Source organism: Cyprinodon tularosa, unplaced genomic scaffold (genome assembly GCF_016077235.1).
Source record: "Cyprinodon tularosa strain WSP-4 unplaced genomic scaffold, ASM1607723v1 ctg61, whole genome shotgun sequence".
Classification (NCBI taxonomy): domain Eukaryota; kingdom Metazoa; phylum Chordata; class Actinopteri; order Cyprinodontiformes; family Cyprinodontidae; genus Cyprinodon; species Cyprinodon tularosa.
Genome location: NW_024039352.1, coordinates 1,940,649 through 1,967,016, shown reverse-complemented (window position 1 = coordinate 1,967,016; position 26,368 = coordinate 1,940,649). Strand labels below are relative to the sequence as shown.

General features: G+C 37.6%; 2 protein-coding genes across 2 annotated transcripts; both read right to left on the bottom strand.

The window, feature by feature from the left end:
* Window positions 1–4,139: 4,139 nt before the first annotated feature.
* Window positions 4,140–5,988, bottom strand: LOC119798075. The gene is made up of 6 exons (XM_038307415.1): window positions 5,926–5,988; window positions 5,453–5,779; window positions 5,009–5,359; window positions 4,800–4,925; window positions 4,674–4,711; window positions 4,140–4,593 (listed from the first exon to the last, which is right to left on the bottom strand). The coding sequence occupies exons 1-6, from the start codon at window positions 5,969–5,971 to the stop codon at window positions 4,453–4,455; spliced, it is 1,029 nt and encodes a 342-aa protein (XP_038163343.1). The 5' UTR covers window positions 5,972–5,988; the 3' UTR covers window positions 4,140–4,452.
* Window positions 5,989–13,618: 7,630 nt separating this feature from the next.
* On the bottom strand, window positions 13,619–20,004 carry LOC119798115. The gene is made up of 7 exons (XM_038307457.1): window positions 19,945–20,004; window positions 19,763–19,853; window positions 17,393–17,728; window positions 16,972–17,301; window positions 16,738–16,863; window positions 16,616–16,647; window positions 13,619–13,687 (listed from the first exon to the last, which is right to left on the bottom strand). The coding sequence occupies exons 1-7, from the start codon at window positions 20,002–20,004 to the stop codon at window positions 13,619–13,621; spliced, it is 1,044 nt and encodes a 347-aa protein (XP_038163385.1).
* Window positions 20,005–26,368: the final 6,364 nt, after the last annotated feature.

Below are 26,368 nucleotides of genomic sequence, written 5' to 3'. Positions count from 1 at the left end.
TGCTAACGCTGAGCAAATAACTCACAATCCACTTATTACTGTAATACTGAAAATATGTTTTTGGAATATTTAGTAACATTGTCAAAGTATTTATATGAACTATCAGAACAATTGCTTTAAATCTTTTTCAATTATTTCAACTCTGTGTTAGGAATCCAGTTTGTGCGGTCTGTTTGTGTGTTTCCTTTTCTCCACCACCAGGAGGCGTCCTGTCCTCGTTATGCCTCCCTGCACACCTGCGGCTCATTGGACCATTATCTTGAGGAGTATGTGAGGGGTGTGTTTGCCAGTTTTGGGTACTCTAGCCAAGCTGAGATTAGCTGAGTCTAACCTAAGCGTTGTTTCTGTGAGACTTCTGTACTTTTATCTTTGTTCCTTCGGCAGTAAGAATTCCTGTTTAACTGGATACCTGGACCTTCTCCCCCTGGAGGGAAAAGCCAAGTTCTCACTGAGCAGGGGAATACCTCCACATGATCTGATCAGTTCCCATCGGCTCCATTTCTCCTCCGGGTCCAGCGTTTGTCAACCTGTCTGCCCTCCAACATGTTCACTATTCTCTGGATGGTCCCACACAGATTTGATTCTAAGGACTGACAAGGCCGCCCGCAAACGCGAGTCCCTCCCCAGCATTATCTAACAACATCCCAGATTCCCATGGTATCTGAACTGACCTCTGAACTTCCCTTCTCACTTCCAGTTCCGGTTCACCAGCTCACTGAGTTCCAGATCCAACCCCTGTACCCTTACCCCAATAAACCTGTTAAACTTTTCCCGTGTTCTCTGAGGGGTATCTCTGCATGTGGGTCAGATTCGTAAAACCGATCATGACACCCTGAATGTATGAAAATTATATGCATGCATATGTACAGCAGGGGGCAGTAATCACCTGTTGTTTGCAACCAGAGATGAATAGGTGTAAACACAGTGGCTTTGCTATATATTAGTGCTGTCAATCGATTACATTTTTTTAATCGCGATTAATCGCATCAATGCCTGAGTTAACTCGCGATTAATCGCATTTTAATCGCACATTTTTTTCCTGATTGAAAATCATTTAAATACTCTCGATGACATACAAAAAAATACATACAGGCTAGGTTTGTGCCAATGTTCTTTTTTTGAAATGAAAACAGGTCACAGACACTGATTTATGCCAAAAATAACAAATACGTAGGCAAAAAAAAAGGCCATGAAAACAGGCTGATGTAAAAGACAGTCTTTACAGTTAATACAGTCTTTTGAACAAAGACAAGCATTTTACCCTACTGCTATAAAATGCAGTAGAGTTAACATTAGATGTTAATTAACCAAGGTAATAATGAACAATTTTTAATCAATACATCAAAATCAATAGACCAACATCACTAGATGGAGGTAGTCTATACTCTAGAAAGTTACTTTTCAGCCTCTTAACAAAAATGAGAACACACACCCACCCACCCACACACAGACACACACACACACACACACACGATACCGACCTGTGCCGTACACAGACGGCAAGAGTGCCGTAGAAGATTCCATTTCACCTCAGTAATCAGTTTTCTCAGCGTATTTCAGGTTGCTACTAGTTACCAGACAATCAACTTGTTTGTTGGTGGTGGGGCTTAAAGAAAAGGCACTAGCGTCACCCAGTGTATGAGCGTCCTTTTCCCTTGAGGAGGTCCGCTCTCGAAGCCTATGAGAAATGCATACACTGGGGGAAAATAGCCCCGCCTCCTCGCAGGCTGCAGCGGGATGTACTTGGAAAATTGTACCATAAAACCACATAGCGTTAATCTCACGTTAAAAAAATTATCGGCGTTAAAATGGCCTCGCGTTAACGCGATAATAACGCGATAATTTTGACAGCACTACTATATATATATATATATATAGCCGTGTAATAAGGACCGCTGGCTATGATGGCGTTTTTTTGTTGTATTTGGCAAAGTCCCTACTCGCCTTCTAATGATCTCATACTCGACATCAGACTCTCCTCCTGTAGATTCGACCAATGTAGTAAAATGCTAACCAACACGCTTCACACACGGCTATGCCGAGAGAGGGCCGCTGCAGACGGGCTGCCTTTAGACCTGACTGCCGTGAGGTTCGGAGCTCCGCTGGTTGCCGAGGTCCTCTCAAGTTCTGAACATTTTCTTTTAAATTACGCTTTGAATCTGTGAATGGGCCATATGGTGATGCTTAAAAGTATAAGGTTCTCGCCTCAAATGATCTTAAAGCGTACTTTTATTGAATAACAGCAACAGAAAAGAGAACATTTAACTTAATACTCTGAGATCTGTGAGTTAAGAAGATGGGTCGCCAACCAATGGGCAGAAGTTGACTCTCTAGGACACCCCCCCCTCATCATTTGCATAATGAGACAGAAATGCATACATAAATGTAAAAAGGGCAGGCAGAAATGTAAAAAGGGAAGGCAGAAATGAGGGCAGGCAGAAATGTAAAAAGGGCAGTCAGAAATATAAAAAAAAAATAAAGGACAAAAAAATAAATAAGGTACATATTACAAAGGCAAATAAAGAAAGAAGCTAATTAAAAGTTATATACATTTATGTCTCACTGTATAATTTAATTTCTACTTACATTTATTTGTTTATTGTATTTTTGTTGGCAATTAATTGTATGCTTATATATTTATTGAGCATTTATTTATTTATGTATTTATTATTAATTATTTCATAATTTAATATATATGGTGCCATTTTCGGAACATATTGTTACATTGTCAAAGCAAACACAAAGACAAGATTTGTTTGTATGAATGTATTGTTTATTTTTCAACACATAGAGACATTTACATCTACATACATAAACAACACTTTTTCATTATGGCAAAAAATAAAATTTGGCATATACCAGTTTTCAACTGGCAAATGCAGTTTACCAGCTGGTATAGCAGTGGTTCCCACCTGCCATAAGCTGGTGAAAACCCACCTATGCTATATGCCACTTTTGGTTGTAGGTGCTGCAGTAATTGTGTGGTCCTCTCAGTCTTTTTTATTTATTCATTCATTTTAAACTGCTTACTGCTGTTTTGTGTGTGTGTGTTGGTTTTTGTGCTTGTTTTTATGTATAGCACATTAGAAATATTTTTTGTTGTTAAATGAACTATATATATAGAGTGGATTGGATTGAACATTTAGCAACCAGCAGCCTGTATTAAAATCATGGTCAATATTTATTCAGTCAGATTTTCTTATTCAAAGGTAATTACTGCCACAGGTGTGTCTCGTAAAAATGCAGAAATTAATGTTAAACCCTTCTTATGTGTGAAGCCAATAACAAATGAAAATGAAAAATATAAGATAAGATTCCATGACTCAAAGTCTCTTTTAATCTACTAACATCTGCTAAAGATAAGCTCTGTGTATGCACCACAAAGCTCTATCTCAAAGTTTATTTTTCCTGAAAAGCGGTCACTTGGGACAAACTTTTTAAATAACACTTCATAAGTTATATGTTTAAAATAACCATGAGACATGACAACAGATTCTGATAGAAATTGTAATCTTACTCAGATCAGAGAAGTTGCTTAGAATGTACAGAAGGCAGCTGCTCACCTCTGGGGTCACCTCTCAGGAAGGGGCCCCAATTAACAGTTAAAAAGGCATTTAATACATCTCCAGTCTGCAATATCATCACATTTTACATCATACACGTTAGCAGATCATGGCTCCGGGCTTATCAAAATATTACACTTCTTTCTTAGCTGAAGTATACCGCTCTCTTTCCATTCGCAAATATTTGCCACGTACAGAATGAAGATTATAATTGTATATTCGGACGGAGGAACCGTCCTTACCTGTTAAACTATTGTGGAAATCATTACTTATGACACACAACTGGCAGTCAACACCGAAGTGTAATAAACTCACACTTCATAAATGATAGTTATCCTAACACATCACATACTGTATTTATCATGTTTTTCTCTTACTTTTTGATTTACAAAAAACCTGATAATTTTGGTAACATGAATTTACTTACAATCTCAGAATGAACGTCACAGGAATTTCAGTTTTTGCATGGACTAATCCTAAATTTGGTTTCTATCAATTGAACCGTAACAAGATAATGTAGATTAAAAAAAAACCTGAAAACAGATGGATATTTTAAGGATTAAATCTGTTGTCCCGTTTAAAGGGAATTCCTTACTAAGAATTTTTTTATTTAAGAAATGGGATTTAACTCTCAAACCCTGGAAGATAAAACTGTTAAGAATAAAAAATTATAGGCCTGACTTTATTTAAAAAATGTAAACAATACAAAAGTAACCCTGGCAACCTAATTTAGTCCACATACAGTAAATCATGATTAAAAAATGTATACATACTGCACATTTAATGATAAAAAACTATTGTTAAATAAATTTTTAAAATGGGAAGCAACAATTATAAAGAAAATGATATCCTATTACCTATATCCTATAGGTATATAACCTTTATACTATCAATTTCTTTTAACATCAGTATATATAACATTTTTGACGACCATCTCCTCCTGCGCTGGATTTAGATTCCCTCTTCTTGCTTTTTCAGTCTTGTTCATGGTAAACTGTGGTGATGAATAAATCAACGTGTCCTCTTCCTTCTATAATAAAATAAAATTAAGTTAAATTGAATAAATGCATCTTCATGAAAAATAGATAAATCAAATATTTCCCTCCATACCTGCTGACTTTGGTTATCATCAATGCCCACAACATGAGCTATTTATAGAGAGGGAAAAAATACATATTAAAGACTCAAACCAATAAATAATTATTTGGACCATTACAATTAAGAATGTTGGATTACCTTTGCAACAGCCACATGTTTTCTTCTTAATTTTGTAAACGAGACAAGATATGACAGCAAAACTTATCACCAAAGCCGAGATTAATAAAGAAAGAACTAATTTGGAGAAATCCTCTATGATGGCACCTAGGGAGAAAAAAAAATCTAAGTTTATTTTGTAAATTATAATTCACAAAATTTTCAATAATAATTGTTGTTTGCAAACATACTCTGGACACCCTTCAGTTTTGCTCCATTTCCAAATAATATCTGACCACATGCAGCCACAGCACAGTAATAAGTCCCAGCATTAGATATATCAGAAAAGTTGTAGAAACATGTCTGTGCAGAGGGAACCCCAGGACTCCTCTCACATTCAGCTTGACTAATTTCTTGTAGATAAAGAAAATTAGGATGAGAATCATCTGATCCAGCTCTGAACCAGTACACCCTGTTATCAGCGGGACATGTTGACCATTCTGATTTGGAGAGAACCGAACACTGTAAAGTCCCTAGGTTTTCTGGATGAATTGTTGTGGAAGGATTCTTCTGAAGTACAACATTTACAACTGATTCCTGTCCTGAAAAAAAAAAAAGAGATTTTCCCCTCATAACCAGCAAAATACTCACTAATATGTAAGAATATGCTGTTATAAAACATTTATTATATTCACCTTCAATTTTTACAAATGTTCCATTCATAAAAATTAATTCCGGTCCACTGACTTTAAGACAGTAGTAAAGTCCAGTGTCCTTTTGCTGAGCCTCATTTATATGAAGAAGAAATTGTTGTCCATTTTGTTTTGTCTGAATGCGAGGAATCTTGGAAACATCCATAAATTTAAATAATACTCCAAGAAATTCAGGCAGGTTTCCAGAAACGAGGCGGATCCAGTATAAATTTTCTCTGTATTGAGCAGAGGTCTGGCGAGGGCATGTCAGGGTTACATTTTGTCCAGCAGTTACTGTCTTTACCTCAAACTTAAATTCTTCTGAGCAAACTGGAAAAATACCGCACATATAATTTGATTAGTATAGATTATCATATGTGAATTTTACACAAAACTGAAAATAATAGCATGATAGATGTTAAACTGTAAGTTATATTTTTACATTCATATACGTATAAAAACATATATGTACTTACATCCAAATTTCAGGAAGAGTAGTGAATAATACAAAGAAAGCAACATTTGTACGGGTACTATTGCATCAGCTTTGCAATAGTAATAGCAACAGGTCACTGCCTTCTAATATAATCTTGCAAAGTGGGAGTAAACAATTTCTGGCAAACTGATTGGCCATTTTTTTATTTCAAACTTTCACTGCACTACAACAACAGTGGAAACAATGTAACCCCTTTTTCCAACCTTAACACATAAGACAATGTGCATACACTTTCCAACTGATAATGATTTCTGATGAATGGAATTCCTTGTTTCCTTTAACCCAATCTTTTCATCTAAATACTTTTCTGTAACAATAAAGAGCATGTCTCCTCTATGTTGTGTTGGAGTACTTTAACAACAGTGTTTGCAGCTCTTCTATAAGCTTGTTGTGGAGAGTGTCACAGCATCAGATCAAGTGACAGAAATCTCAAAAAGCTAATAAAGAAGGCTAACCTTTTTCTTTGAATTCCTCTATAACTTCACAAGTTTATTTTACGAAGAAGAAGTCTTCATATAATAAAGAACATTATGGACAACCGGGAGACCTGCATGGGATTCGGGAGAGCCTTCTAAGGTGTGTGTGAAATGTAAAAAAAGAGACTTTTTAACATGACTTATCTTGCAAAATGAGCAATACTGAAAGTGTGGTGGTAAAGTTTTTGAACATACGTAAAAACTTACCCTTGTTTTTTCCTTTCAAAGCAATTTGCTACCTGCAGATGCCTGTTTGATGAGCTAAAAACACAGTCAGGCCCTGCTGCTACAGGAAGCTGATGCTCCATTTCTTGACCCAAAAATTCCATAGCTGTGCTATTCTGTAAGTGGTTGCACTGAAACACAAAAAGAAAACAAATTGTATCAAAAGAAAATAAATCATTTCACACACACATATATATATATTTTGTTTCTGGCATCATTATATCAGTAAATAAGTTCATAAATATTTTTAAACAGAGCACAGATAGGTAGGGAGAGCTGAAGATTTAAAGGTGAAACAGATTTACTGGGATATACAACATGCAATAAAATTTAATTCCAAGTGTACCAGAAAGTTTACAAGAAAAAAAATTTGGTATTCTATATTTTTTTTCTGGATGGAATTGAAATTGTGCTTCAAGGGATGCTTGCTGTATCAATTTTGGCATTGGTTCGGCTCTTATTATTTTTTTCATCCATTGATGTTTTTGGGCCCTATATTTGTAATGGACTAAAAGGCATCTCTCTAACATCTATAAATATAAATATCAGTGTGTTGTGGTTTTGTCTTCTCAAAAATAGGAAAGCATTCAATACATATATATATATATATATATATATATATATATATATATATATATATATATATATATATATATACTGTTTTCTCACCCTTCGTGGGGTGATATGTGTCATCCTCAAGCTCGGGTCCTCTACCAGAGGCCTGGGAGTTTGAGGGTTCTGTGCAGTATCTTAGCTGTTCCTAGGACTGCGCTCTTCTGGACAGAGACCTCTGATGTTTTGCCTGGAATCTGCTGTAGCCACTCTCCCAGTTTGTGGGTCACAGCCCCCAGTGCTCCAATTACAACTGGCACCACTGCTGCTCTTACTTTCCACATCTTTTCTAGCTCCTCTTTCAGTCCTTGGTATTTCTCAAGCTTCTCGTGTTCTTTCTTCTTGATGTTTCTGTCGCTTGGGATTGCCACATCTATCACTACTGCCTTCTTCTGCTGTTTGTCGATGAACACGATGTCTGGTTGGTTAGCCATCAACTGTTTGTCAGTCTGGATCTTGAAGTCCCATAGGATCTTAACTCGGTCATTCTCAACTACCTTAGGAGGTGTCTTCCATTTTGACCTTGGGGCTTCCAGCCTATACTCATGGCAGATGTTTCTGTACACTATGACAGCTACCTGGTTGTGGCGTTCCATGTATGCACTTCCTGCCTGCATTTTACACCCTGCTGTTATGTGCTGTATTGTTTCAGAGGCATCTTTGCACAGTCTGCACCGGGGGTCCTGTCTGGTGTGGTAGACCCCGGCCTCTATTGATCTTGTACTGAGTGCCTGTTCTTTTGCTGCCATGATTAGTGCCTCTGTGCTGTCCTTCAGTCCAGTCTTTTCCAGCCACTGGTAGGATTTTTTTATATCAGCCACTTCTTCTATTTGTCTGTGGTAGACGTCGTGCAGCGGCTTGTCCCTCCATGATGGTTCTTCATCTTTTTTGTCCTCAATTTCGGTTTTCTCCTGCCTGTGGTATTCACCTAGCCATTTGTCTTTGGGGGCCATTTTCTGGATCTTAGTTGTTTCATCAGTGGTCTTGACACTCACTAGCTCTCAGCCTCCCTCGCTACGCTTGGTATACAGTCTCAGGGTGCTGGATTTTGGGTGAAATCCTCCATGCATTGTGAGGAGCTTTCTCGTCTTGATGTCAGTGGCCTCTACCTCCTCTTTTGGCCAGTTTATTATACCAGCGGGGTATCTGATGACTGGCAGGGCATATGTGTTAATGGCCTGGATCTTGTTTTTCCCATTCAGCTGACTTTTCAGGACCTGCCTTACTCTTTGTAGGTATTTAGCTGTGGCAGTCTTTCTTGCCATCTCCTCATGGTTTTATGTTAGCCTGTGGCACCCCAAGGTATTTGTAGCTGTCCTGAACATCTGTAATGTGGCCTACTGGTACTTCAACCCCCTCGGTTCTGATTATCTTCCCTCTTTTTGAGACCAGGCGACCGCACATGTCCAGTCCGAATGACATTCCAATATCGTTGCTGTAGATCCCGGTAGTGTGGATCAGTGAGTCGATGTCTCGCTCACTCCTGGCATACAGCTTGATGTCATCCATGTAGAGGAGGTTACTGATGATTGTTCCGCTTCGGAATTGGTATCCGTAGCCATTCTTTGTGATGATCTGGCTGAGGGGGTTCAGGCCTGTGCAGAGCAGCAGCGGGGATAGTGCATTGCTCTGGTATATGCTGCACTTGATGGTGACTTGTGCAATTGGCTTTGCGTTGGCTTCCAGACTTGTTTTGCACAGCTTCATTGAGTTCTTGATGAAGGCTATTAGAGTCCTGTTGATCTTGTACATTTCCAAGCATTCCAGTATCCACGTATGTGGCATTGAGTCGTAGGCTTTCTTATAGTCAATCCAGGCAGTGCACAGATTTGTCTGCCTGGTCTTACAGTCTCGAGTGTCTGCTCTATCCACTAGTAGCTGATGCTTGGCTCCTCTGGTGTTACTGCCTATTCCCTTCTGGGAAAGGTGCATGTATTGAGCCAAGTGCCTACTCACCTTAGCCGCTATGATGCCTGACAGGAGCTTCCATGTTGTACATAGGCAAGTGATTGGCCGGTAGTTGGATGGGATTGTTCCCTTCTGGGGATCCTTCATGATCCAGATTGACCGTCCTTGGGTTAACCATTCTGGATGGGTTCCATCCATCAGCAGTTTGTTCATTTGTGCTGCAAGGCGTGCATGAAGTGCAGTTCGTTTTTTCAGCCAGTAGGTGTGGATCATGTCAGGGCCTGGTGCTGTCCAGCTCTTCATACATGCCGCTCTTTCTTGGACATCTGCCGTTGTAACGGTTACTGGTTCTTATTCTGGGAGATTGCTGTGATCTGTTCTTAGATCTACTAGCCACTGAGCATTGGTGTTGTGGGATGCCTCCTTCTCCCATATGTTTCTCCAGTACTGTGCAGTCTCAGCCCTGGGTGGATCTGATCTTGAATTACCCTGCCACTGTGAGTACACTTTGGATGGGTTGGTGGAGAACACCTGGTTTATTCTCCTGGCTTCTGCTTCTCCCTTGTATCTCTTTAGGCGGGTGGCCAGGGTGGCGAGTCTTTGTTTGGCAGTTTCTATTGGCAGTTTCTAGAGCCTCAGGAATCGACAGCTTGTTGTACTTAGGTAACCTCTTCCCTACACCTGTCTGCGGGTCTGAGAGCCGACTAACCTCTTCTCTTGTTGCCTTGATCTTGGCTTCCAGCCCTCTCCTCCATGGGGGCTCTGGTTTGTGGCCTGTGGTGTTTATCTTATAGCCAAGCATCTCTAGGATCACTGTAGCTGTGGCGTAGGTCAGCTCATTGGTCTCAGTTAAGTCTTTACTAGGGATAGTACGTAGCGCTGCTTTTACATAGGAGCTATATATATATATATATATATATATATATATATATATATATATATATATATATATATTTGAGCTCATTTTTGGAAAATGAGTGGTGCATTGAAAACAATCCTGTTGCGGGAAGCCTGGTCTGGTTGGGAGAGATGGCATCCATCCCACTTTGGATGGAGCATCTCTTCTTTCTAGGAATCTGGCCAAGTTTATTAGTCCTCCACTACCAGTCTTTCACACTACCAAAATCTAATAAATTAGAGAAGATTCCCAAAGTAGTAAATCATGATCATTTAATTAAAATTAAAATAACATCAATTGGGGAAAAAAGTTAAAATGATTAAATGTGGTTTTATTTAACATAAGATCCAGTCTAGACAAGGGTGAAGGAAAGGTCATGAGAGATAATAAGTTCACACAGCCTCCTTCATGCCAGGATGCTAAAATGTATGTCCTTGATGTATTTAAGTGATTTTTTAGGGAATAACAAAATGTTCAAGTGTGAGAAAGGATCTTTATGCAGGGTGTGGCTTCGTTCCCCTGGGGGTAATGTGTTTGTGTAAAGTAAAACAGTATGTACTGAAATGCCTCAGTTAGAGATAGCTCTATCTCCCTCCATCCAAAGAACGTAAATACATTTGAACATTATTCTTGCAAGAAAATGCTTCCGCCTCAGCTTCCTAACTTCACAGGATTCTCTATAAATAAGATTGATCTTATTAAAATAAGATAATTAGCATTCCTCTAACTATGATTGGTTTTTCTCTGGAAGGTGAGGCAGCATCTGAAGCAGCCATAGAGTCTGAACAGGGTTTAGACTGCTGTGATCCAGTTGAACTTTTAGAGTTAACAAAACTACTGTCCTCATATAAGCCTTAGACTTGTATGTTGGATCCAACTCCAACCAGGTTATTTAAGGGAGTATTTCCTTTGATATTGTCCTCCATATTAGATGTGATTAATCTATCTCTGTTACAGGGATATGTACCAAAGGCTTTTGATGTTGCTGTAATTAAAGAAACTGTCTCTTGACCCAGATGACTTGCTCAATTATAGACCTATATCCAATCTTCCTTTCTTATGTAAAAGTCTGGAGAAAGTAGTTGCCAAACAAGTGTGTGACCACTTACACCACAATTAACTTTTTGAAGAGTTTCAGTCTGGCTTTAGAGCTCATCATAGCACTGAAACAGCTCTGGTGAAAGTCGCTAATGATTTTCTCATGGCTTCAGATAATATTTGTATTTGTCCTAGTAGATCTCAGTTCTGCATTTGATACAGCTGATCTTTAAAAAAAAATGAATATTTTGTAGGAATTAAAGGAACAGCTCTAGACCGGTTTAAATCTTATCTATCTGATCGATTTCGGTTTGTTCACGTTAATGACAAATCTTCCTCATTCTCAAGGGTTATCTGTGGAGTACCACAGAGATCAGTGCTAGGACCAATTCTCTTTATTATATATATGCTCCCAATCAGTAGAATTTCCACCGTTATGCTGATAATACTCAGCTGTATCTGTCTATAATTCCAGATGAAGCTAACCCATAACATAGATTACAGGCATGTCTTGAAGACATAAAAACCTGGTTGACTCTTAAATTTCTGCTCCTGAATGCAGACAAAACAGAAGTTATAGTTTTTGGACCAGAGACTTCTGTAAAGAAGCTGATTAGTCTGTCACTTCATTTGGATAGGACTAAACTGATTTAATATAATAAAGTAAAAAATCTTGGTGTTGTTGTTGATCAGGACATGTCATTTAGATCACATATCAAAGAGGTTTCTAGAATTTCCTTCTTTCATTTGCGGAATACTGCAAAAATTAGAAATATCCTGTCCATGGGTGAAGCTGAGAAAATAGTCCATGCATTTGTTACTTCAAGGCTGGACTACTGTAATTCTTTACTATCAGGAAGTCCACAAACTGTAGTTAAAAGCCTTCAGCTGATTAAAAATTCTGCAGCCAGAGTTCTGATGAATTTACACATTATTTAAATTTAAAATAGAGATCATATCTCTCCTATCCTAGCTCCTCTTTCCTGTTAAATCCATAATAGAATTTAAAATCTTCCATCTCACATATAAAGCCTTAAATGGCCAAGCTCCATCTTACATCAAAGATATGATTCTTCCTTATGTCCCTAACAGAGCACTTCGCTCTGAATTTGAAAGTTTACTAGTGGTTCCTAGAATTTCTAAAAGTAGAATGGGAGGCAGATCTTTTAGTTATCAGGCTCCTCTCCTGTGGAACCAACGACCAGTTTTAGTCCATGAGGCAGACACCCTGTCTATTTTTAAGGGTATGCTTAAAAACGTTCCTTTTTGATAAAGCTCATAGTTAGAGCGGCACAGGCTATCCTGAGCTATCTCTATAGTTATGCTGCTATAGGCTTAGACTTCTGGAGGACATAGGGACCCCTATTTCATCATCCTGCTTCATTCTATCTCTATTCTCACACACTGCAGAATCTGTTAGTTCAATCTCTAATGTTATGCTCTCTCTGCTTTTTCTCATAGTAGCTTCACCTTGTCTGTTCCTGTATGGCTGTGACACCTTCCTGGAGAGAAATATCAGCTGTGCTTCTGCCAGCAACAGCTTTGTTTATAGATGTTGTAGATCGGCCTTTTTTTTCAGTTTAGTCATGTTTCTCTGACTGTGAATAGCTGGATGTACTCTCTTCATCCTGGTTGGCTCAGAGCTCATGTGCCTGGCAGTGTGTTTGGGGCTGCCTTTTACAGCTGCTTTTTGTATCTCTGCTTCTGTCTCCTTAAACCCCAGTGGGCCTCAGCAGCTGGCCACTCACATTGAGTCTGGTTCTGCTGGAGGTTTCTTATTCTTAAAAGGGAGTTTTCCCTCTCCACTGTCACTACAAGCATGCTTAGTGTGAGGGGTGGCTATCGAGTCAATGAGTCAATGCACTCAACTTGTTTTCCTTAGATAGAAAATGGGCTGCAAGAAGAAATTAACAAATTAAAACTACTGAAAGGCCAAACACAGACGGAGGACATATGTTAGGCTGTGCTGAATTGTTTAAATGACAGTGGGATAAACAACAACCACCTGATTTCAGGGGCTACAGATGGGGCACCCAGCATGAGAGGTTTAAAAAGGGGGTTTGTGACTTTGCTACAGAAAGCGTTGGATCGAAATCTGCTTGCATTCCACTGCATCTTGCAGCAAGACGCACTGTGTGCACAAACATTCCCATCGAAGTCTATGGCGGTGATGAACCTTGTGATCGAGTTGGTGAATAAGATAATTTCAAAAGCATTGAACCACCGTCAGTTCTATGCATTGCTTGATGAAATTGACAGCAAAAAATTCTGATACCCTGCTACACAACAAAGTCCGATAGCTGTCCAGGGGTGAGGTTTTGTGCCCCTTTGTCGCTTGTTTAGAGCACGTTAAAAGATTTCTGAAAAGCAAAGACCTATACTACCTGCAACTTGCAGATACCGAGTGGCTTGAAAAACTTCACTTTATGGTGGATATGACAAGCCACCTAAACAAGCTCAATGAAAGTCTGCAGGGGCAGAGAAACACTGCACTGGAAATGCTGGAGGCTGTTTTATCATTTGAGCGCAAGCTGACTGTCTTTGCCAGAGATGTACAGCGTGGCACACTTTCCCACTTCCCCTCCCTGAGAGAATTCAAAGAAGCCCATCATGATCACACATTCAACGGTGATTATTTGCAAAATGTGATCCCTGATAGGCAAACTGCATTTGGGAGCAGATTTTGTGAGTTCTGAAAGGAAAATAATAACACTGTTTTTCCCTGTCACACCCCTGGAGATTGACCCTTCCTGACAGTTATAGGAACATGGAGAAATATGCATTTGGAGTATTATCCATCTTTGGATCAAAGTACCTGTATGAGCAGATATTCTCAAACATGAACTACATCAAATCAAAATATCGCACCCGCCTCACAGATGAGAGCTTGCAGTCCTGCGTCAAGATTAAAGTTACATCTTACATGTTAAGAAGCTGACCCTTGATGTCCAAAAACACAGGTAACATTAAATGGGCAAGAACACAATCCTGTCATAGGCACATTTTTTGTAACAAGGTGGCTGTTTTTATAAAGTGATATCTTTTTTTTGTCAGTTTATATTTGGAATGACACTTAGGGATAATATTATTTTTGCCGACATATTTTTTTGTTTTTGTTTGTTTTGTTGGTCCAATATGGCTCTTTCAACATTTTTGGTTTCCGACCCCTGCCCTAACCACTAAGCCGCCGCTCCCCTAATTCACTCCCCTAAGTCACTTGCCATAATGAGGGTTTGTGAACGAAAGCCTCCTTTACCCCAGTAATACACCCCTTGCTCTTGCTTATCTAGTTTCTTTATCAGGCTAATCTGTACGGCACTACTTTGCCTGGCGACGGACATGTGACCAAAATACCACTCTTTTTCACCGATAGTGTGTGTCTTATCACATGCCCAGGCAAAGTAGTGTAATATAATAGTGGAAAAAACCAAAACAAATCCTCTTACTATATCACACAAATCATGAAAAATCCATAGAAAAGCCACACCGAAATATACCAGTCCCAAAATGATGGTATTTTTTTATTTTCTGTTTTGAATAAATATTTAGTCTACATCTTGTTCACTTTCTGTGAAGTCAGTCAGCTAGAATGAAATTTCAATGCTGAAGGCTAAGCTGACCTATGATGACCAGTGAGGGTCTAGCATCTCCTTATAGGGTAATGCTGTAGTGTGGGGGAGAAAGGCAGGATACTGACGCTTGAGATTTTGGAAGAGGCAGCTCCTGGCATTTGTGGATAAATAGTAAAACATTTAGTAGTTCTGAGCCATTTTGCTGGTCCCACAGCTATTCACAACCTGGTACAAGTGACCAAAACCTCTCAGGGGAAGAACTGCAGCTTTTTTTTAGACTCTAATATGCATATTAATGTTGTTGTGTAGAACGGCTGTTTCACAATAAATAAATAAATATTTACTGTCAAAATGCTGGGGAAGCTTTTCAATTAACATATTCATGACACAAAATTAAAATTTAGAATACTAAAGCCTGTAAACACAAACCCAGAGAAGCAAACCACTAAGAAAGTGGTAAATATAAAAAATATATATATTTCCCAAATTGGTTTACTGGCTTCCACGCTGCATTTTGTTTTGATGACGCACGCGGCTGTAGGCTACGACACTGGTAGCTGGTGTTGCCAGATTGGGTGTTTTTCCCGCTACATATTAAGGCCTGTTTACGGTGTGATTTAGCCGGGGTTTCGCCTGGAGGGCTCTATAGAAATTTGGCAACCTATTGAACGAAGTTGAACTGAGAGAGCGTGCCGTTCACAGACACCAGAATGAACGAGTTCACAATAACGTTCATCAGGCAGTAATACAGTACGTTCAGTTCACGTTCAAAATATGAACGAGTTCATGAACTTTCGTTCAATGATCGCGTTCAGGCACAACACTGCGCAGCGCCATGCACAGTGCCCTAGTGCCTGTAAATTTAATGGTCCAATGAAGGTAATTTAAAAAAACAGGACATTTCCTTACTTTCTAAAAAAAAACCAGGACGCCCGGGACAGGACGTGAAATACGGACATGTCCTGGGAAATACGGACGTTTGGTCACCCTACCCTAAATGCTGTCTCAGTCTTACACGGGAAAACAAACTGGAAAAAATTGACCTGGATTTAGTAAGTAGACAAAACTTTACAGTAAAAAGAAAGAAAATAACAAAGACAGGGAAAGGGTTGTTTTAAGTTTATTTTTTATTTCTTAAGTAATAAAAATGTACATATTAATATGTTTTATTTTACCACATTTAGGGCCACAACTTCAAATTAGTTGTTTGTCAACAAGATCTACAAAAATTATTTTTATATAGTTAGATTTTTTCATATGTTTAAGACATCACTTGTGTGCCTCTCTTTGGTGAGGGTAAAGTTCAATATGTTACAGTTTTCACACGAAAATCTGCTTTCAGACAAGTTATTAACATTAGTTGTATGTCTAACTTACTCTGACACTCAGCTAGTTAATGCATAAAGTGTCCTTAAAAACCTAATTTAACTATAAGACATCATTACAAGATCTACTTTTGAAAATCGCTTATATCATACCTTTTTTTCTTTACATGTTCTATGTTCCCATAAAAAAATAAAAAATAAAAAACTGTAAAACAAATGAAACGAAGAAATAAAATGACCAGCTCTGTAAAATTGAAATTATCTATGACATAGTTACATAAGGATTTAAACTAATAAGAAGAATAATTATACATTTGGCTTCTATTAATCAAAACTTTTTTCAAATTTAGATTAATTTCTTCAAAAGTCAGAAATAAATAAAGGAATCTTATAAATCTATGTAAATCTATTGAAATGTTTTGACATCAGTGTAAACCGTTTCCTCCACCATTGGTTTTACATTTCTTCTTTCCACTTTTTTATCTTTGTTCCTCTTAAACGTTGGGGCAGAATAAATCAAAATGTCCTCATTCCTCTGAAAAAAAATACAGAAATGTTTAAAGAACAATGCTAAACATTATTAAAAATGGACTATACAAAAATATTTTTGTCTTACCTGCAGATTCTCTCCAACCCTCGACACAGGATCTGTGTGCAGAACAACCAAAAAGTGATTAACAAAAAACTCAAACCTAAAAATAATTATTGTGAATTTCAAAAATATAAAACTTTCTTTACCATTGCAACAACCACATTTGTTACTCTTAATTTTATAAATGAGCCAAAATGTTACAATCAGACTTATCATCAAAGCTGTGCACAATGAATACAGAACTATTTTGAAAGAATCTTGCACACCAGCACCTAGAACAATGAAACAAAAGTAAAGCGGATTATTTTAAAATGTTTTTTGTTGTAAAATTCCTTTAACATTTTTATCATAATTGGTGTATAAAAGACTTCTCCACATACCATTTAGTTTTGCTCCGCTTCCAAATAATATCTGACCACATGCAGCCACAGCACAGTAATAAGTTCCAGGGTCTACAGTCTCAGAGAAGTTGTAGAAACATTTCTGTATTGATGGAGCTTCTAAACTCTTCTCACATTCATCTAAACTGTTTCCCTGTAGATAAAGTAGACTGGGATGAGAGTCATCTGACCCAGCTCTGAACCAGTACACTCTGTTATCTGCTGGACATGTTGACCTCTCTGAGTTAGACAGAACAGAGCACTGTAAAGCCTCTGGGTTTCCTGCATGATGTGGACCAAATGAAGGGTTCTGAAGAACAACATTTACATCTAAATTCTGTCCTGGGAAAAAAAAAAAAAAAACTTTAAACTAGCACATATTTACAATTACGCATATGAAGTTATTAAACTTAAATATCACTCTTACCTTCAATCTTTAACAATGTTCCTTTTACAAAACTGAAGTCAAGTTGTCTGACTTTAATACAGTAATAAAGTCCAGTATCATTCTGCCAAGCTTCATTTATTTCAAGAAGAAATTCTCCCCTGTCTTGTTTTGTCTGAATGTGGCGAATCTTGGATATATCATCCATAGAGTTAAATGTTGCCCTGAGAAATTCAGGCCATTTTCCAGAAACAAGGCGGATCCAGTAATAAGTTTCTGGGTAGAGAACAGAGCTCTGGCGAGGGCATGTCAGGGTGATGTTGTGTCCAGCAGTGACGGTCTTTACCTCAAGCTTAAAATCTTTGGTGCAAACTGGAAATAAATCCCACATTTAGGTCTCACTAGTATAGACCATCATAGAAAGATCATTTTAGATACTACATACAAATTAACAATAAGGATAGATATCAAAACAAAGTAGATGATATATATTTTACATTTTATATATACTTACATCCAAATCTCAGAACGAGTAGTGCATAAAAAAATCCTAGCATTTTTTTGCTGATATACATTAGGGGCAAGATGCATCTAAGAGTTGATCATAGGAAAGACCTTAAGATATAATCTTGCAGAGTGGGAGTGAACAAAATCTTAAACTTTGATTGGCTATTTGTATTGTGTGGTTTCATTGTACTACAACCACAGTGGAAATAATATGAACATTTTTTGCAACCTTCTCACATGAAACACTGCGTAAAAATTCTTGATGGAAACAATTCTGGCATAGAAGTTACCATTAAGAGGCCAGAACAGACTCAAACATCACTGATTATCTGCAAGAAGTCGAGGACTGTTTAAAAGACCTTTGATTTTCTTCTCATGAGAAGTTGAAGTTGATTCCCTCGGTGTATAACTCGCTTTAACAAAATAACTCCTCTGTTGTGGGCCTGCTTTGCTAAGCTGCTAACACTGGATACATGAGAAACCCAGCTTTCAAAAATGGAGATGAAATGAGGTAGAGGTCTTACACATAACTCACGGAGAGATCCTAGAAAAATAAATTGCTTCTTTGACAATTTTTTTATTATTTCAAGTGTCTAATGTTGGGTAAAGACCTGCTAAAAAAATGGTCACCATAGTATGTCATGCTGGGATGTTTTGATCTGCTGTTTATGAATCTAAAACAAGATTTAATTCCTTAAGGGTTTGAACACTAATATAATGTTAATGTTTATGTGTTTCCTCATATCCTCATTCATTTTAATGAAAGGATCATTAAGTAAAAGTCATTTAATGGGGACCCTCGTGTTTACTATAGCAACTAGCTCAATCAAAGGAAGGCTAAGAATCAGTTAATTAAAGGTAATTTGTTCCTGATTAAGCAAATTATTCAATATTTTTCAAAATTATGTTATATTTGCCTCTTGGATTTGCATTGTGTTATATGTTTTTATATATTTTCAATGGAAGTTGTGATGAATTCATTTTATAAAGGTGTGTTTTATAAAGGTCTGCTTTAAAATGATTGTCTGTCTGAGCTTCATTCATACTTCCATTTTTTGGTATAACAAAAAGTGAAAAGTGAAAGCCCTTTGGGAAACTCCTCCAACTCCCATTGTCACACACAAGTGAACACTGCACACCATGAAATTGCATTTATGCCTCACCCGTGCAAGGGGGCAGCCCTCAATGGCGCCCCAAGGGAGCAGTGTGGCGGGACGGTACCATGCTCAGGGTACCTCAGTCATGGAGGAGGATGGGGGAGAGCGCTGGTTAATTACTCCCCCCAACAACCTGGCGGGTCGGGAGTCGAACCGGTAACCTTTGGGATCCAAGTCTGACACCCTAACCGCTCACCCACGACTAAACAGCCAGTACAGCTGTAGGTTGAGGGCAGATTTTCTCTTGAAGGATTTTTAGGGGGCTTTTATAATACTTGTTGTCATGTAGTCCAGAAAAGGACTGTTAAATCATGCTGTAAGCTGCAATGGAAATGCTCCCTCTGCCAAGAAGAACTTGAGGGCATCCCTGACTTGTCTTGTCTCTGCAGAGAATTGCTTACAGCGATCTAACCCAAACCTGACAGTGGCAACTCTCCAACTGCTGGACCCCTTACAGCAGGGTTGCTCAACAAATCCTGAAGGACCCATGAAGTTGTGAACCACACGTGGCACACACAGCTCCACAACTTCAGTGTGTACTTCTACTAGACGAAAATACCATCTCCACTATTAGGTCAGGATGTCGAACACGTCCTCCACCACGAAGCGGGCCCATAACTGGTGATAATTTTAAAAACTCATTCCTAATGTAGCATTTCATTATATTCAGGTAATGGCAGCATCATTTTCCTTCTCAGTGGGAATGCTTTATCCACCGCAGACATGGGACTGGTGAACTTGCCAATCTTCAGAGCTTTACCAAAGGCAGAGTTGGCCAGGATCCCACTGTCACTGGTCCAACCAATGGACAAACCAGGGTCCTGTGTCCACAACTGCCAAAAGGACATTGGAGAATTCGCATTGGTAGTTAAAGAACCGAGACCTGGAATTTGGGGTTGCAATCATCTACATATGCTGACCTACCAAATCACCGCAGCACGGAGGAAAGTTCCACCAGTTGTGGAACTCTTCAGCGATAACCATCCAGTCTTTGGTGGAGGTCAACAGAACATGTAATATAAGAATGAGGGAGATATGAAACAGAAAGAATAGAGATGACAGAAGAGTTGGAGAACACAAAAGAAAAATTATATGTCATAATTATTTTGCAGAAAGAATTAAGAATTAAAATAAGCATAAAAATATTAGTAGATTTTAAGGATTGCAATAAATTAGATTACATTAAATTATTTTCATTCATTCACCACACACTATGCTGATAATGCACACCTTTCGTTTCTTGCCAACAGCCAAATAAACTCCAAGACTAACACCAATAGAGATAATACATTTCCGTTGCAAAAATACTTTTGTATTTTCAAGGAATCCTGTTGGACCTACCTTGTTTAGTGAGTAATAGTTTTACTTATAATTTCTATTATTTTTTGACCAAACATGTGACTGGAGTCAAAATGCCACAGAGCTTTACAGTCAGCTTCCCCTGCTAAGCTAGTGCTAGATACAGGCACAAGATGGCTCTTGCACATACAACCTATATGCATCTCTATTTTACAAATGTACATGTGCATCTCCATAATATATAGTAAAATCCTCTTATCTGTTTTAAGAACATGGTGTAAAGGCTGGTCATGAAGTAAGGCTTAACAGGAGTGAAACACATCTGCTCATACTATGCATAGTAGAAGTCGCTCTATACTCACTGCAGTCAGTGTGACATAAAAAAAAAAGCTTGGGACCAGACCTTTGGGGTACGCTGGATTACAATGTTAGTTTATGTTGTGCCAGCTTACCAGAAGACTATGAATATAGTAACTAACTAGAACTGGAAGTTATAGTTAATTAATAGGTAATTCAAATCAAGTGTAAAACCAATGATTTATTATCAGTTGAATGATAATAACTGTAATTTGCTTACTGACCAGGGTATTAGCCTCTTACCTAACAGGTTGGACTTCTGAATCCTGCTGTTAAAAATCCAGTTGTCTTTCACTAATTTAGTAATTTTGGCTATTCCTATCAGCAACATTATTAACCACCAACCAAATAAATGTGTCTCTGTTCATTCAGATGCTACTGAAAAAAGAGTTAATCCAGCCTGAGTGATAAATTATTCACTGTGTAAAATCAACACAAAAAACGACGGGTTAAAGTACAATGGTACCTTTATTACCTACTAATCACGCAGTATTATATCCAATAACTAAGCAAAACTAAACAATACTGAAAATAAGCAATAACAAATACATAAAAGGGGAAGAAGGGTTTAAGAGTCAGTTCAAGGTTCAAGTGATGTTCGAAGTTTAAGGCTTAATGCTTTTGAAAGTGTCGTTTGTAATAGCAGCTGATAAAATGTCAATAACCCTGATGCAGAGATGTTAACTGCAGTCAAAACAGTTAAGTTTCATTCAGTTTATGGTGAAAAATGAATAATGACTCAGGAATATAGTATGTTGAGGCTGAAAGACCTGTTAGCTTAGCTGGCCTAAGGGGTTCTGGTTCCGGTCGGGTCAAACTGAAACAAAGAGAGGGTTAGCTCATGATGTAGCAGTAAGCCTCAGCAACACATGACTAGTTCGGTCTTTAGTGAGCATTATCATTCAGTTAAACATTAAAACCATTAGCAGTTGAAAGCTTCTTTCAAATAAAAACACCAACATTATATCTATTCTATCTGTAGTTCACCAAAGCAGAGCACTTATTAAGCATGAGATGGAAAGGAGGTTAATGGTTTTGATTTGGTAAAATGAAGGCCTTCGGCTCAGTTTCGGTGTTCTGCAGGCCCAGTTTTGGTCCAGTCCGTTCATCCAACAGGAACTCGAAGAGATTTGGATCAATCCGATGAAACAATAGGAGGCAATTTGCAAGGGGGTTGATTTTATAACTCACAGTAGCACGGGACATCTCTTGTTTAGCTATGATGGTTAGTTCGCAACCTGTAGCAGCTCATGGTCTGTGCTTATCTAAATCTCCGTCTCAGGCGGTCACGGCCCAGTGGTGTCTAATGGCTCCTTTGGCGAACAGCGATCGTGGCCCCCGTTGTTTGAGGTGAGCAGAGCCGGATTAGCTCTCCTCTGTCTCTGTTGCAGCAGGATTCAGGATAGGCTGCATACACTCGGTTTGAATCGAAGGAAGAATTACAACAATGCGCTCAGCTCCTTCTGAATCGCAGGAAAAGGGCAGTCTGACTCAGTCCAGAGAGCGAAGACTTCTCCGGTGGCACTTCGTTGCTACTTTGCGTAGCCTTCAGCTGGATACAGTTGCCTAGCCTTTTAGAAGTACAGAGCCACTGGAAAAATAGGTCGCTAATATGGAGAACTAGTCTTTTTAAAACCTATGCCGGAGGGGTGTGTCTTCAGAGGGGCATAGTTCCGGTTAGATCAGCGACATGTTTCATAACATTTATATAAATAATAAAAAAATTGTAAATCCTTTCAAAATATAATTCTTCTGTTATTACTCCGGCTTTAAACAAAAGAAATGTTATTCTCACAGACCTAAAGTTGGAAAAAGGTTTATTCACATTTCATAATCATAATCATAATTTTATAATTTCATAATCGACTGTAAAAGAGGTTATGGCAGAAGAGATCAGACAATTCACAGTGGACTTATAAAAGATATCCAGCATTTTGCTGCAAACACTGCATGACCTAAGCTTGCTCTAGAAATCTGCTCTGTCTCTTCTAGTAGACCACTTCACAGTTGGTTCCCCAGTCCATTTTGCTGTCCAGTTGAACACCAAGGTATTTATGCTCCACCACCTTCGCTTCTTCTCCGAGGATGCAAATAGGATTCAATTTGTTCCTTTTTCTCCTGAAATCTAAATGATATACCTTGTTTGTTTGTTTTTGTTTCACATTCAGGATCAGATGGTTGTTTCGATACAATGCAATAAAGTCCTTCACCAGCTCGCTGTACACTGTATTCCCCAACAGTGCTATAAACTCAATACAATTGCAGAGCTGTACTCAAAGCTGCCATATTGTTCATGCACCACAAATGTTTTAAGTTCACTCAACTGGTTACCCAGTTATTGATTATTTTGACAAGATTAACTCTTAGTATATGAGTAGAACTGACCCCCAAACTCATTCCTTTCAAGAGTGGATTGAATTTACGTCTGACGTAATAATGACGTGCCAGTTCATTGGATAGGTTCATATATATATATATATATATATATAAAAATATAATATATATATATATATATATATATATATATATATATATATATATATATATATATATATATATATATATATACAATTTGACATCGTACGACTAGTTGTTTGCAAGGACTACTGTGCACCCGGATGTAGGCAGGCAACAACATTTAGGAGATCATCAACGACATCAGCCTGCAAACCGTAGGCTCTGACGCTGCACAAAAGGTATAGTAAGAACGCGCTTGTAGGCTGCTTTGTTTATTTATTTGTTTATCGTCTTCCAGCGGGCAGACCTCAGCTAAAGCATAAGCTATGTGACAGACACCTTTTGCGGGATATGTTTTTGTGAGTTAACTAAAGTTCATTGTCTCAGCTGTGAGCCAGGCTCGCGAACGTCTCATGGTGGAAAGGGCGGAAAATTTGAAAGAAAAGCGGTTTGGGCATAAACTGGTTTGTGACTGGACTGGAATGGCGACTCAGGTAGATTATATGGATTTGAGTGGTTGGTCTCATGTTGTTAGTGGAAGAGGGAGAGGTAGAAACCGGCGAGAAAATTAAAGTTTGTTCGGGACACAAATGAGTAAAAGAAAGTTGGAAGAAAACAGTTCGGATGAAGGAACTCCTGTAGTTAGGAAAAAGACTGTTAGAGAGGAATTCAAAATAATTCTTAAATTTAAAGAAGAGGAAGAAAACATTCAGATTGGGCCGATAGCATTATCCAGATAGCTTAAGAAAAAGATTGGAGACATTTCATTTGCGAAAACAGTCAGAGACGGTAGTGTAATGATTATATGTAAAACAGAAAAACAGAGCGTTGAATATAGAAAGTATTTGCAGAAAAAAATGTGAAAGAAAAAAGGATTATTGGAGAAAAGAAAGTAATGAGGAGAGTGATAACAGGAATACCTGTAAATGAAGATTTAGAAAAACTTAAAAAGGGCATTCAGGATGTGGAGGTAAATCAGATAAAGAGATTGTTGAAAACGATAAATGCTGAAAGAGTTGAAAGTCCATCAGTAATGATAGAATTTCAAGAAAATATACTTAGTGATGGTGAAGTAGTAGCAGTTAAGGATGAAGAAAAGGTGGAAATGATAGCAAAGACTTTTATTAAAATAAATAGCTCAGATAATATTACTCTGGAAGGAAAAAGGGGGAGAGAAATGACAATATTAGAAAATAGACAGATATTAGAGAAGACAGAGAATGTAAATGATTTGTTGAATGTTCCTTTCACAAAATCGGAATTAAATCGAGCACTTCAGACAGTTAAATTAACAACACCAGGGAAAGATCAAATTTGTTATTTAATGTTAAAGTATCTTAGTGAAACATCTAAAGAAATTTTATTGGAATTTTATAACAAAGTTTGGGAAAACTGAAAATTACCAGAAAGTTGGAAAGAGGCTGTAATAATACCAATACGTAAACCAGGGAAAGATGATACAAAACCTGAAAATTATAGACCAATTGCGTTAACTTCAAATATTTGTAAAGTAATGGAGAAAATGATTAATGAAATAATGATTTATTATATAGAATCTAATGGATATTTATCAAAATATCAAAGTGGTTTTAGGAGGGGTATACTATGGATGCAGTTTAGAGTTTGGAATTTGAAATCAGAAAAGCTCAAATTAGTAAAGAAAGTATTGTAGCAGTGTTTTTTGATATTGAAAAGGCATATGATATGTTGTGGAAAGAAGGTTTATTTATAAAATTGATAAAGATGGGTATTACAGGTAGGATGTATTGGTGGTTCAAAGATTGTCTAACTGAAAGACAAATACAAGTTCAAATAGGTAAATATAATTCTGAGAAATATATTGCTGAAAATGGTACTCCACAGGGAAGTATAATAAGTCCTTTATTATTTTCGATAATGATAGATGATGTGTTTAAAAATATAGATAATGGAATGGGTTTTTCTCTTTTTGCTGATGATGGAGCAATGTGGAAGAGAGGGAGGAATTTGGAATTTATTACTAAAAAGATGCAACAAGCAATTGTTAAAGTTGAACAATGGTCATTAAAATGGGGATTTAAATTCTCAGTGGATAAGACTAAAACAATGTTCTTGTCAAGGAAGAGAATTAATGATGGTAAATTAAAATTATATAATCAAGAAATAGAAAGAATGAAGCAATTTAAATTTTTAGGGGTTTGGTTTGACGAAAGAATAACATGGAATATACACATTCAAAAAAGTTTAGACAAATACAAGAAAGTAATAAATATTATGAGATGCTTAATTGGTAGGGAGTGGGGAGCAGATAGAGTAGCACTAAAGAATATATATACAGGATTAATTAGATTGGTGATAGACTATGGAAGTATTGTGTATAATTCAGCAGCAGAGACAAATCTACAAAAACTGGATCGGAATCAATATCAAGCATTGAGATTATGTACAGGAGCAATTAAAACTACTCCAACAGCAGCATTGTTAGTAGCAATGGGAAAAATGCCACTTGCATTTAGAAGAGAGCGATTAACATTCAATTATTGGGCTAATTTAAAAGGTCATAGAAAGGATCACCCCCTCTGCAAGTAATAAAACCCTGTTGGGAAAAAGAAGAAAAAAATATTAGAAGTTTTGGTTGGACTGTGCAGGAAAAAATAACAAAATTCAAAATAGATCAGATTAGTATAAGCCAAACAGTTCCATTATCAGTTATACAACCATGGATAATTACAGATGCTAGGGTAGATTTTACTTTTTTGGAAAGAAGAAAGGATAAGGAATTCATATTAAACTCATATATAGTACAGGATTATATTAATAAATATTATAAGTATGTGAAAATTTATACAGATGCCTCTAAAAATATAACAAATCAAATAGGAGTAGCCTTTATCGTACCAGAATTTAATATTAAAATTAGGAAAAGAATAAGTGATGGACTTTCAGTTTATATGGGAGAAATGATTGCAATATTATTAGCTGTTCAATGGGTGGAAGAAGTTAAGCCATTAAGATCAGTCATATGTTCAGATTCTAGTTCATCTTTAATTAGTTTGCAGTGTAGACACTCAGAAAGCAGGCCAGATATTTTAATAGAAATTCAACAGACACTGTATAGAATAAATTTGATGGGTTTAGTTATAAATTTTGTATGGATACCGGCACATTATGGAATTAAAGGAAATTAACAAGTAGATAAGGCAGCAAAAGAAGCTGCTAAAAATGTGTCAGTGGATTTATTTGTTAATTTTAGCAA

What these genes read in the sequence shown, in the direction of transcription:
- LOC119798075 (XM_038307415.1), bottom strand. Translation starts at nt 5,971, where the DNA reads ATGTTGCTTTCTTTGTATTATTCACTACTCTTCCTGAAATTTGGAT. An exon ending in ACTCTTCCTGAAATTTGGAT is followed by an intron (nt 5,780 to 5,925) that starts GTAAGTACATAT and finishes GTATTTTTCCAG; the next exon opens with TTTGCTCAGAAGAATTTAAG. An exon ending in AACATTTGTAAAAATTGAAG is followed by an intron (nt 5,360 to 5,452) that starts GTGAATATAATA and finishes TTTTTTTTTCAG; the next exon opens with GACAGGAATCAGTTGTAAAT.
- LOC119798115 (XM_038307457.1), bottom strand. Translation starts at nt 20,004, where the DNA reads ATGGTTATCGCTGAAGAGTTCCACAACTGGTGGAACTTTCCTCCGTGC. An exon ending in CAAATGTGGTTGTTGCAATG is followed by an intron (nt 16,648 to 16,737) that starts GTAAAGAAAGTT and finishes TTCTGCACACAG; the next exon opens with ATCCTGTGTCGAGGGTTGGA. An exon ending in GGGTTGGAGAGAATCTGCAG is followed by an intron (nt 13,688 to 16,615) that starts GTAAGACAAAAA and finishes GAATTCTCTCAG; the next exon opens with GGAGGGGAAGTGGGAAAGTG.